Source organism: Astatotilapia calliptera, chromosome 5 (genome assembly GCF_900246225.1).
Source record: "Astatotilapia calliptera chromosome 5, fAstCal1.2, whole genome shotgun sequence".
Taxonomy (NCBI): domain Eukaryota; kingdom Metazoa; phylum Chordata; class Actinopteri; order Cichliformes; family Cichlidae; genus Astatotilapia; species Astatotilapia calliptera.
This window is the reverse complement of record NC_039306.1, coordinates 18,852,187-18,864,380: the sequence shown is the minus strand read 5'-3', so window position 1 is coordinate 18,864,380 and position 12,194 is coordinate 18,852,187. Positions and strand designations below refer to the sequence as shown.

General features: G+C 39.1%; 1 protein-coding gene across 1 annotated transcript in view; it reads left to right on the top strand.

Moving 5' to 3' along the window:
- LOC113022409 (voltage-dependent calcium channel subunit alpha-2/delta-2-like) overlaps positions 1-11,572 on the top strand; it is a 43,108-nt gene extending 31,536 nt beyond the window's left edge. Inside the window, exons 19-38 of the mRNA XM_026167779.1 lie at positions 82-153; positions 422-493; positions 1,488-1,549; positions 1,702-1,778; positions 1,862-1,922; positions 1,997-2,094; positions 2,181-2,271; positions 2,358-2,420; positions 2,508-2,611; positions 3,096-3,194; positions 3,309-3,400; positions 3,483-3,530; positions 4,197-4,268; positions 5,206-5,358; positions 5,448-5,500; positions 5,699-5,754; positions 5,965-6,088; positions 6,195-6,304; positions 6,406-6,488; positions 7,006-11,572. Coding sequence (XP_026023564.1) covers positions 82-153; positions 422-493; positions 1,488-1,549; positions 1,702-1,778; positions 1,862-1,922; positions 1,997-2,094; positions 2,181-2,271; positions 2,358-2,420; positions 2,508-2,611; positions 3,096-3,194; positions 3,309-3,400; positions 3,483-3,530; positions 4,197-4,268; positions 5,206-5,358; positions 5,448-5,500; positions 5,699-5,754; positions 5,965-6,088; positions 6,195-6,304; positions 6,406-6,488; positions 7,006-7,119 — 1,704 coding nt within the window. The 3' untranslated portion in view covers positions 7,120-11,572. The remainder of the gene's footprint in view (positions 1-81; positions 154-421; positions 494-1,487; positions 1,550-1,701; positions 1,779-1,861; positions 1,923-1,996; positions 2,095-2,180; positions 2,272-2,357; positions 2,421-2,507; positions 2,612-3,095; positions 3,195-3,308; positions 3,401-3,482; positions 3,531-4,196; positions 4,269-5,205; positions 5,359-5,447; positions 5,501-5,698; positions 5,755-5,964; positions 6,089-6,194; positions 6,305-6,405; positions 6,489-7,005) is intronic.
- The last annotated feature ends 622 nt before the right edge of the window (positions 11,573-12,194 follow it).

The window sequence follows — 12,194 nt, the reverse complement described above, 5'->3', positions numbered from 1 at the left end:
AAGCATCAGTGATGATGATGATGAATAATTAATAATATAAGGCTATGTGTTAATATCGCGTTCTCTCTCAACTCCTCTCAGCTTGTGAATCTGCCAGAACCTGTGACGCTGGACTTCCTGGACGCAGAGTTGGAGGACAGCAATAAAGAAGAGGTGAGGAACAAGTAGAGCTGTTTTGTTGATGCATGCTCAATCATCCAGGTAAGTAAATCCCCAAAAGTAATCCTGTTCATCTGGATGTAGCGTTTCTGTTGTTGAATTCTTTGTTGTTCAAACTTAGTAATTGTGTGAACAACATGTTTCCTCCTCAGGAGAATCTGCCCAGCAGGATAAATTGTCTGTGTAGGTCATTGAAAGTCGATGAGAACATATCTGTGGCCGATTTAAAAAAAAAACTTTGCTCTGTGTTTCCATCGTGTAGATCCGCCGACAGATGATCGATGGAAGACCAGGTGAAATGCAGATCAAAACTCTGGTACTGTCGATTGACGAGGCAAGTCACTTCTCTTTCTGAATGTCTGCACGCATTTCCTCTTTAGTTTGGACTGCAGCAGTTATGAGGAGTTTAACACATGTCATGATGACTCATACTCATAAATTTACAGTGCTGTGTGGTGGGTCCATGAACAAACTGCTTACACAGTTTTTTTTTTAATCACTTTATTTGAAAAAATAGACCTAGAACTGTAACCAACAACAGTGTTTTTATTTAGAGCAAAAATCCAGCTTAAATGTGTCCGACTCTTTTTTTATCCTTGCAAGCAACCAAAACTGTTTTTGGTCTATAAGTTCCTATTATGAGGTTGATTATTTACGGCTGATTATCCAGTAGGAGGTTTTTGTACCAACCTGGGCTCTTGCTTCTCTTAAATGCCTGCTGATGTCTCAGTGCTGTTTCCTTTATGTTTATCTGTATGTGCATTTGATTTATTTATTTATTAGTTATGGGGGCTCTATCTGACAGTTGGGTATATTTCTGTGTTGTATGGGGCATGGGGATGTTTTATCTCTTTTTTTTGCCTTTTTGTTCTTTATGTAAACGCTGTATGTTAAAGATAAGCTGCTTAGCCTATACAATCACATCATATTACCATTCCTGCATGCTGAAATAAGCGGCTGAAGTCTTGCATTGTCTTTAATTCACAGGTTTTTAAAATAATAAAATAGTTTTAGGTTATATAAGGTCCAAATCTTATTTAATAAAAAATTAGGTATATTTGAGCAAATTTCATACTCTATCTGCAGAAACTGCTGACAGTCTGGTGATCTAAGTTAATCAAATTCTTAAAGGAGCTTGTTATGTGGACTTGGACTGTGTGTAGAAACATAAACGTGAACATTAATTTTACAATGTACAACCCAGGCAGGGCTGCAGTAGTCTGACGAATAGCAAACACAGTTTTTGAAAGTTAAAAATGCTTAAACTTTGATCACTGTACTTTATTAGCTTTGCCTCTTATGTTTATTGAAATTCTTTACCTCTGCAGCGCTACATCGATGAGGTTTACAGGGGTTACACCTGGACTCCTATCAATGGAACAGACTACAGGTGAGCGGATAGAGAGTCATGAATCATGAATAAAAACCAACCAGCTGTGGCCCAGTGAGGCCTGCAGGCACAGATTGATTCACTCCAAGACCCACCATCTTTTTGTATCCCCCATTCATACTGGAATCCTGTCGGGATGCTGCCACCTGCAGTCTCGGTCTAGTATTACCATCCTACAATGAGTACTACATCAAGGCAGATCTGAGCGATGTGATGCTGCAGCTCCAGTGTGAGTACATGGAGGCAGGGTGTTCAGGTTTACATCCAAGGAAACCAGAAGCATTTCACACTCTCTCTTCTTTCGTGTTACAGATATGCAGTCTTTGCTGCCCAGCTCCTTTGAATCATCAGGGCACGTGTTTCTAGCTCCAAGGTGACTATCTTCATCTGTCATGATTTCATTCTTCAGTAAAAGGAAGGTGCTTATTTATGCTGCCGTGTCCGCAGGGAATACTGCAAGCGTCTGCAGCTTTCTGACAACAACACCCAGTTCTTGCAGAACTTTCTGTCTCTCATGCTTGACCTCTCCCCTGAATCTGATGAGTGTGAGTGCGTTAACAGAATGAAAATATCTCACTGCTGTAGACACACCGATAAGATATTCACCACATTTTTTAAAAATATTTTGCAGGTGACCATGGCCTGATCCACAACCTGATTTTTGATTCTAGGATCATCGGGCAGCTTGCTTCTCGTGTATGGAAGAACAAGGACCTCAATTCGTAAGTTTGGTTCTATTGTTGTTGTTGTTTTTTGTGTAAACTACTATAGTGCAAAACTAGAGCTGAAGAAGTAACAAATGTTACAGGTATGGCTTCCTAGCTGTATTTGCATCCACAGACGGAGGAATAACTCGAGTTTTTCCCAACATGTGAGTGATAAAAGTAATTACTTATTCAAGCTCCTACAACTTTCCACTTGAAAACTTTTGATGACTTGTGTTCACGTGTTTTTGTAGAGCTGCCGAGTTGTGGGATGAGGACCCTGAACCCTTCAATTCAAATTTCTACAGACGGAGCCTCGACAACAAAGGCTACATGTTCAGATCTACACTCAGATCCTGTGAGTAACTAAGCAGCCAGACTTCACTGACTCAAAGGAGACGCTGATTTAAACGTTACTAAAACAATAGTTTGTCTGGTAATCATGAGCTTGGCATCAGCTGATATTTCAAGCTTATATTTTGTTATGTTTCATACTATTTTAAATAATTAAAATAGTGAGCATTACACATGCTGGTAAGCACGTTTTGTTACATTTGAGCAGAGACAGGCTCCCGCAGTTCCCTAACTTTGTGCAAAGCTAATATAAGTTGCTTCTCTGCTTCAACTTTGATGTTTATTTCGAGCCGCCTGCCACTGAATTAGGTTTTAAAAAACATTTTTAAGGAAATCACTCAAATGGAAACTCTCTCAGGTGTCATTACTTGATTCCTTTACCTATACTTTGATCGTGTTTCATAGAACGTTTATGCAACATCTTAATCCCAAGATCTTGGCTCATTTCAGCCAATTGTCTTATTTTCATGTCCGTGTATTTCCACCAGCTTTGGATGACCCCATTGCAGCAGAAAATGGGACGAGTGAAATTGTGGTTAGTTCAGCTGTGGAGGTTAATTTAGCAGGAAAACTGCTCAGACCTGCAGGTAAGATTTTTATCTGGTCTGTTATACATATGAAATTGGGGTTTTTGGTTTGTTGTGATTCCTGTTCTCGTCCCGTTCTCCTTTTACTCTGATCCTGTGGATGTCGTCCTGCAGTGGTTGGTGGGAAGCTGGACTTGGAAGCTTGGGTGGATAAGTTCAAAATCCTGGCCAGCAACATGTCAGACGGCCGGCAGGGGTCACACAAGGTACAGATTCTGAGTCTAAATCACCTGTTAAAAGCAAATTCACCTAAACAAAAATCTCACATGGTCTCATTTTGTTAAGCAGTGTGGACCTCTGAGAAGTTGCGAGATGGATTGCGAGATGGACACAAATGTAAGCACTTTTCTTTATTTCACTCTCTCGCTGCGCCGCAGCAGGACAGTGCCATCAGTTTAATGACCAATCTAAGGTCCCTCAGTGGTGATTAACTTGATGAAACTGTGATTAATAGACTGGCCTTTTATTTCACGTCATTCACAGTTTGTAGCCCAGAAGAAAACTGTTGTTGCTGCTTGTTTCTCTTTCAGACAACTCACAGAAAAAAGGAATTCTTATAAATGTGTCCAGCGTGATTAACATAATCCACACTGCTGCATGTAAATGGTTATGAGGGTGATTAAAGCTCATAAGCGCTCACTCATGAGTTGTTGTCATAAATGTAACCTTTTTTTTTTAAAGCTACAATATTTTTTCTTCTTCTCTTTTTTTCTCTATAAACTGTTGGGAATCAGCCTGTAACTTCAACTGCTGTCAGCTGAATGCTTGACAGTTCTTGTCACAGCCCCCAAGCCTTAAGGAGACCTTCACACATGATTTAAAATGCAAATGACTGCAATCACAAATGCTTCTACCATATTATTTAATACATTTCAATATTGTCCAGAATATAATAACACATATTACATCTTTTATTGATTTTTAACTGTCTGTTTTCGCTCTAGTAAGATCAAACTTTGTCTTTCTTCCTGTGTTCTGCTGCACCCACACTGTCTTCTGCAGGAACTCGGCTGCTATCTCATTGATGATGGTGGGTTCCTGGTTATGTCCAATCAGGCAGATCACTTCCAAAAGGTATGTCTATGTGCTGTAATGTGTCTACCCTTTATGATGCATGTCATCCATAGCAGGGGTATCAAACATAAGACATAAGACTCGGCACACCAAAGACTCCGATGCAGCCCAGTGGAAAATGAGGATTTAGGTAGAAAATGTAAATTTGGGATTTTCGTAAGTTTTAGAGTAAGTTTTAAAGACCTCATACTGCAAGTGATGATAAAACGTCTGGGCAATGAGCTACTGGGACTTTTCCTGTAACAAACCAATCATTGCCAAGATTTTAAATTATGAAGGAAATCTATGTAAAACTAATTCCTGTGAAACAGGAAGCTCAGTGGTTTCCAGGGACTTCTTTCCACTTTAGTGAGGAGCAGCAGTGCATTTGTCATAGACACAGCATACACACCTGATCAAACTGCAGTCCTCTTGCTCTATAGATGTGAAAAGTCTCTGCTTGATTTGTGCAATAATCATCTATTTCTTTCAGTATATAAAATAAACCTATAGTATGGTCGCAGGAAAATAACAATTTATATTTTAAATCACCTTTAGTATTTCGTGGAGCAGACGTTTTCTACTTGCATCACCAGTTTATCTCTTTCCCTACACCTACTCATTGGATCTTTTTATGCCTTGTGTCACCAAATAAAGTAATCATCGTGTATAGTATAGTATGTACGGAGAGGCCTAGCTGTAGTCTTTGTTGCTCTGGATATTTTATCCTGTAGCAGTTTCAGACTCAGACATATATGGATGAATTTGAGGGGTTCATCAATCAAAAAAAGAAGAGGAACTTTGGCAGTATGAAATATAAAGTGATTTGGGATTTTTTTTAAATCTGTGAATCATGCAAAGCTTCTATAATTTTGAGCTCAGTGTTGAGCCATTATTCTCATGTTTTTATTGCTCCCTGTAACTGTCTTATTGTCCTTCTTTTTAAAAAAAATCTCAGATTGGTCTTTTCTTTGGCGATGTGGACGCTCCCCTGATGTATGCCCTCTACAACAATTCGATCTTCACTCGACGGCAGTCTTTCCAGTACCAGTCTGCATGTGAGCCGGTCAGCAGCAGCCACACCGGCGCAGCACCGAGAGGTGTTTTTGTGGTAAGAGACAACATCAGGCCGTCAAACTCTGAATGATTAGACAGTCTGAGACGTTTGCCTTCATTTCTTAATTTTCTCTGTCTCTCCAGCCGTCCATTGCTGATGTTTTGAGCTTGGCATGGTGGACATCAACAATGGCATGGTGAGACTTTATTTGCAGCAAATCAGATGAAATCTACTTCACTTTATGTCTTTTTAAAACAGTCTTTGCTGTGTACATGAAAGTGATTTTATATTTTTTGTGTTCGACAGCTCCTGCACGGTTATTTTGAGCTGTTTATATATAGCTCTGAGTTTACTGTTATTGAACGATGTTTTCTTTCTTTAATGTCTTTTTCAGGTCTGTGTTTCAGCAGCTTCTTTATGGACTGGCCTATAACAGCTGGCTCTATCAAGGTGACATGCATGTGAACTGATGTATTCCTTATTGTTTTATATGGTACACAGTAAGAAAGGAAACACACATTGGATGAATAGTAAACTTTCAGGAATTTCACTGTATTCTTACTTTGTTATTTTCCCGTCATCATTAAGTAAGTGTTCGACTGCAACTAAATAATGTCATTATGTTATAAGCTGATTTTGAACATGCTTTTGTTTCTTTAGCTGATGTCCTCATCGAAGGCTTTGAGACTAAAGAAAGCAGCTGTGTGACCATCCAAAGCCAGTTCTACTTCACAAACACCACAAACTCCTACAATATGCTGCAGGACTGTGGAAACTGCTCCAGGTGAGTTTTCTACAGAATCAGCAAAATCAGCTTGCAGTGTTTATGAGCTCGCAGCCCTGTGCTGTCCATATGGAGCTGGCTAAATACTTGTCACTGTCTCCTACAGACTGTTCCATGCAAAGAGGATCGAAAACACAAACCTGCTTTTTGTGGTCGCCGAGAAACTGCTCTGCCAGTCGTGTGAGATTGAGACACTGACCCAGGTCAGAACAGAGTGTATCCTTTCTGCTGTCGAACACTTCTGACATTTTCATTTTTGTAGAGGTAGAAGATATGTTTTTATGTTTGCTGTTACCGCCATAACCAACAACCAACAGTTCAGGAGGAAAATCCGTGTGAAGTATTGAACAATACACGATATCGTAAAGGCCCGACTTCCTGCTTTGACTACAGTGCCTTAGTAAGTGCCTGTGCTGTTATTATTCAAAGGAATCATTTTGTGTCTTAGTCCTGAGCGTGTGATAGGAAATTCTGAGAAAAAAAATATTTGTAACGTCACACAAACAATAATTATCAAGAATAACCAATTAAACTACTATCCAGTGGCAACTATTTGAAAAAATACAGAGACCTGCTACTAAGGAGGTATATTAGATAATGATTAAAGTTGAAAATTCAGCAGTAAGCAAAACAATGTGTGGCTCTTCCATTCAGTTGCTTTTGCATAGTAAGTGAACTAATGTCCTAATATCCTATCCTAATGTCCTAAACTAAAGTCCTAATGCTCCCACAACCGTTGGCTAAGGCTAAAACAAATTATTTTTGTAAAACTGAATATTAGGGTTTGACACCCCTGAAAAACATACTGTGGTGTTGTTCCATTGCATGGTCAGGATTAAGACACATTTTCTTACTGTAAGACTCCAGGGTCATTAGTTGTGGAGAACAAAAGGATTCACTTTTTACTCTCTTTGCAGGAAAACACGTCAGAGTGTGGACGAGGTCATTCCCTGCAGTCCTCCATAGGAGTCCTCCTCTTCATTCAGCTCACTCTGCCTCTCTTTCATCTCTCACACATGCAAACGCTCTGACATTTTTGATCTCTGTAGGTTAAGGCTCGGATCTACTGAAGAGTAGATCAAACAGCAACTGTAAAATTCTTCTTTTCTGAACTACAAACAGCTCACAGAGAACAGTGCTTTGAAAGAAACCCCTGGATCAGCTCATAGTGTCTTTTGCCTTATTGCTAATGCATTTCTTGGTGTTTCGGGGCTTGAGTGCAAAACATATGATTATAATGCATTGCGTGTGCATGCTATTTAAACTGAGACAGCATCTTTACATTTTTATTTATTTATTGCATAAAGGCTTAGCCACGGCAAAAAGTCAGGGAGACGACCAAAGCCACCCAGCAGTAGAAGATTGTTGATCACGTTTGTTTGACTGTGTTTCACTGTCTAGAATCTAATGTGGCAGCAGAACAGTGTATCATATTATTACATTACTCCCTGAACTTCCTAGATGTGGTTAAACACAGTTACTTCATGATTTAGCTTTTTCACATAGGGCCACCTAGGTTTCTATAGCTTTTTTTTTGCTTAATAAATGCAATTATAATTTATAAAGTGCATCTGTATTTACTTGGGTTATCTTTGAGAAAGGACTCAGGAAAGGAGGAAAAACCTTTTTACAGCACTGTACAGTTTATGCTAGCTCGTAGCCTTCGTCCTCCCGGCCTTTGCAAGTGTAGAGCTGTGTATATATATATATCTGTATATAAAATCCATGGGATACCTTTGAGATGCATGGTATATTTTGAATTCTAGTAAAGTACAAGAAACCTAACACTGTATTTACAGGTAGTGTAAAATACGTAATTATTACTTTCTACCACTGAACGTACGAGGCTGTACGCACCATCACCTTTTATTCTGAGGAGCTCTGAGTGGCTTAACAGACGAGTAACAGTTAAATAAGGACAGTACCAAGAGTTTTTAGAGCTTTCAGTACTTAACGTTACTGATCAGCTGAATATATTAAAATGTATATGACTTTTCAACCATACAGTGTCACAGTGTTGTTAACGGTTCAGATAAAGGGCAAACTAAGATATTTAATGGCGTATAGATGGAGATCAATCACTGCCTTGAAAATTTTAATGAAAAAGCTGAATCTGCTGCTGGGTGACTTGAAGACTCCCACCTGTAGGCTGCTCAGATGTTATTTGTGGCACCCATGCTGTTGTTGGCTTGAAATGAATCCCTTGCACCTGTTTGTATTTGCTCGTTCGGTCCCAGCAGATGTCTTTGCACATACAGATCAGGAGGCGCTGCACTTACAACTGTTTTTCACACGACGGTAGATCTGGGCCTTCAACCCACATTCACTTCAGTGTCTTTTGATCCAGTTCTGATCTTTGCCGAGCCAGTTTTAGTACTAAAAATTGGGTCATGCATGACAGGACCCCAAAAGACTTCTCTGTCAAGTATCCTTGCCCTCTAATGTCATTAGATTTAGGCACACGTCTGACAGGATTTAGATAAAAATATCATTTTTTCCCATAAGATATTTTTTTCAAAACTAAACGAGAACAGAGATGTGAAAAGCCAGCGTGACACATCAACAAAGAAGCATCTGCGTGGTTTGCTTGTTTGACTGAATCGTTAAAGCTGAGGTTTGCTTTTTTTCTCCGAACGCCTCCACAGATGCTCGGTATGATCTTGAAGTGCTTCCAGTCAAGTAAGATGTCGTCAGATGATGTGAAATGAAACAACACAAACTAAATTGTCAAACAGTAACTGACTTTGTGAGCTATTAGTGCATCCTTTGTGGACTCCAATATTTAAGTGCTGTGATCATCGGATACTTGCAGTGTAACGTGCAGTGTTAACAGCGTAGTCTATTAGCACAAGCCTCGCAGAAGTCAGCATATTGCCAACATGTTTTTAAACATACACGTCAGTTAGTTGATTGATAGGAAGTCCTTTGTCCCTTTTTCTTGTATTGCCAATGTTTGTCAAGTCTGAATTTATGCACTTATATATGCTTCTGTATGGGGAATGTAGCTTCTGAAAAACTTTCAGTGTTATGAATATGTTCTTCTGCGCTTTCTGACCTTCTGTCGAGATACCCCTGACGTGTCGCTGATCACTGAATGACTTACTGCGGCAGAACATTTCGGTGTTATCATGCACTAAGATTTTTGACAACAATAGCAAGAAATGTAGCAGTTTTGTAATTTTGACAGGTGTTTATTACACTAAAGATGTTTGGAATCATTTCTTGCATTAGATTAGATAAAAAAAAGAGAAATTTCCTACTTCAGATTAAATCTAATATCTATCAACATATTTGTTGTTCTTAAGTCGACTCTCAGTGTGTGCGCACAGGAGATTTCAAGTTTGTTTTGCTGCATAGTTGGCTTTCAAATTAGTTTTGATGTCAAAATCTGTACTCTTGTTACACTCAGATCAAAGGTAACTTCATAGAAAAGCACCCCCCCCCCCCTCTCCTCCCTTCAGCAGATGAATGAGGAAGCAACTTTCAGCTGTCAAACACTGCACAGTCACACTCTGCTTAGTGAAGCTCTAACATCCCCCGGGTAGCACCAGTAGAAAGAACATATTTTGATTTCTTTTGAAGAAAGTGAAAGACAGGAGCCTAAAACTGGTGCTACGTGTGATTCATGAGCGCTCGCTGCATGCATGATTAAATGAAGAAATCCGTTTTTCCGCAGTGATTCATTCTTGTATGTCTTTTTCTGTAATCATTTGATCTGGTTGCAGAGTTAAGGGGTATTTTTTAAAAATGTGTTTTGTTTTTTTAAAATAATATTTGTAAAAATGCATTTTCTCTCTTCGTCTGCCTGGTGTTCCACCCCGCAGTGCCTTGTTGCACTCGTCATTTTAGATGTCAGGAACATTCGCATCGTAGATGCGGAGATTCACCGTGCAGGCCATGTGAAAGACGCACTTGAATTTCAAGGGTTGCCGTGGTTCAGCTTTGAGAGGACTTTCTGGTCAGGGAATGTGAAAAAAACAAAAATATGCTCCCATAGAACTTTTAAAGGAAAATATTTTTAAAGGAGCGCAGTCGTGAAAGTGCACAACAGAAGAGTCGGCCTCCTTTCCTGCCTTCTCATGGACACGTTTGTCAAATCTACACCAACAAACTGGGCCGCCCTTCTGGCCTGTGTCATCTGATCTCCATACTGTGGTCCAGCCGGGCACAGACACTGTCCATTTACATGGATTTCTACTTTGTCCCATCTGCACCACACTATATTCTATATTTGATGCCTGTTGGAAACTTTTCAGTTGTGACTGACTGAAATGAGTGAATGTTAATGTACAGTATACCTACTGTTGTGCATCTCTGCTGTACCCAAGCATGGTGGGGACCTGGAGAAGCAGATTCAAGCTCAACATTGGTTGAAAACCTCAAAAAAAATTAAATAAAAAAAAATGCTGCTTTCAAAAGAAGACCCAAAACAGGAAACAGCTGTTCCTCTGAGACCTGCAGTATTTCCTTTAGGTCATTTTGCGTCTTTGAAACAACACTGTTGTACTTTGAGGAAAGAACTTTTGTGGAACTCTTTGTACCCTACAGTACAATATATTCCTGCTGTTGAGGTCAGTGTTGTAGTTTCGTTTTAAATTTACTGGTATTTATTTGCATGATATTTTGAATTTGTACATAGTCTGATGGATATTTTACATTCCTGTCTGCATCTGGATCTTCAGCTCTGTCGGGGACGGTGGTGCGATTGTGCCCCAATGTGGATATTTTGGGTAAAGTGGAGGTCGCTGAGCTCTTTGCTGCCTGTAAAGGAACGAAGCTGAAAGTTTGACTTCAGTGAAGCCTACAGTGACTTAGCGTTTGTAGTTTAAGCCTTTTGCAGGAAGTTAAAGCACAGAGCAGTTAAGATTTATGAGCAGCATACTGCCTGGTTGAACTTTATTTGTTTATTCAGCAAAAACTGATGTAAAAACACTGGAAGTGACTCGTGCATTTAACGGCTGCATAACAAATAAGGCAGTGGCATGTGTGGGGATGCCCCTTTATTATTAGGCTTTGTTTATGAAATATGTTTAAGTGTTATTTGTTTATTTCAATGTAAATTTATTTGTTCATTCGTTTGTTTATTTGAACATCGTGAATGATATTTGCGTTGATCAGAAAGGAAGTGAATATGTTTGGAGGTTGCGCGGGCACAAGGTGCAGTTTACAAGACGAAGAGCGAAATAGGACAAAGTTATCGTTATATCCCGTACGTCTGTGTCCTTTAATTTGTCAAACAAGAAGAATGTCCATGTTTTTTGCTGTAACTTTGCTTTTCATTTTGCCGACGTTGTTGTTTACTTGGGACAGTTTTCTCTCTTTGTGCCAGTCTCCTGCGCCACCTCATTTTTGTACAGACAACGTGAAGCAGTCAGCAGAAGACGAAGGCTTAACTTTGTAAAGATTTTGTCAGCCACATTACAAAATGGATATTTAAATGTTTATATCTTTGGTGATTAAATGCTATTGATATTTTTCACTTCAGCTCTGATTGGTACTTTTTCTTCGCTCATTTGTTATTTTCGTTGGGTGACCCTCACACTTCAGCACACTATTATAACGCAAAGATTTACACACTGCAGCTCTTTATAATCCCTTATCAAGGAGATGTGCAAAAAGTTACAAAATGTTACTAAAATGAACAAAGTGATTTGTAAATTATTTAAATCTTGGTGCAAAAACAACATATTAACAGCTGAAATTGGCAAGCATGATTTTGATTGCAACAAGTTAAAAACATGGGACAGGGAAGTCCCATCTCATACATTTCATTTTATAATACCTGCACCACCTAATAGAGATGTATTACATATGACAGGGTATCAATGGGCCTTTCATTGATGTGTAAGTTACCCATGTTATGCGCCCTAATGCCCCTACCTCATCTTTTTAGAGACATGTCGCTGGTATCAAATTTCAAAATGACAGATATAATTAGAAATAGAAAAAAGTGGAACAAATAAAGCAAAATACACCCGCTTGCATAGGTTTAAAAGGTCCTCACCAGGTTGTACAATAATTAAATTACACCTCAGATAAATAATAAATAAATAATGACACAATGTCACTGATTATTTAAACAAAGCTAATCAAAAATGATTAAGCA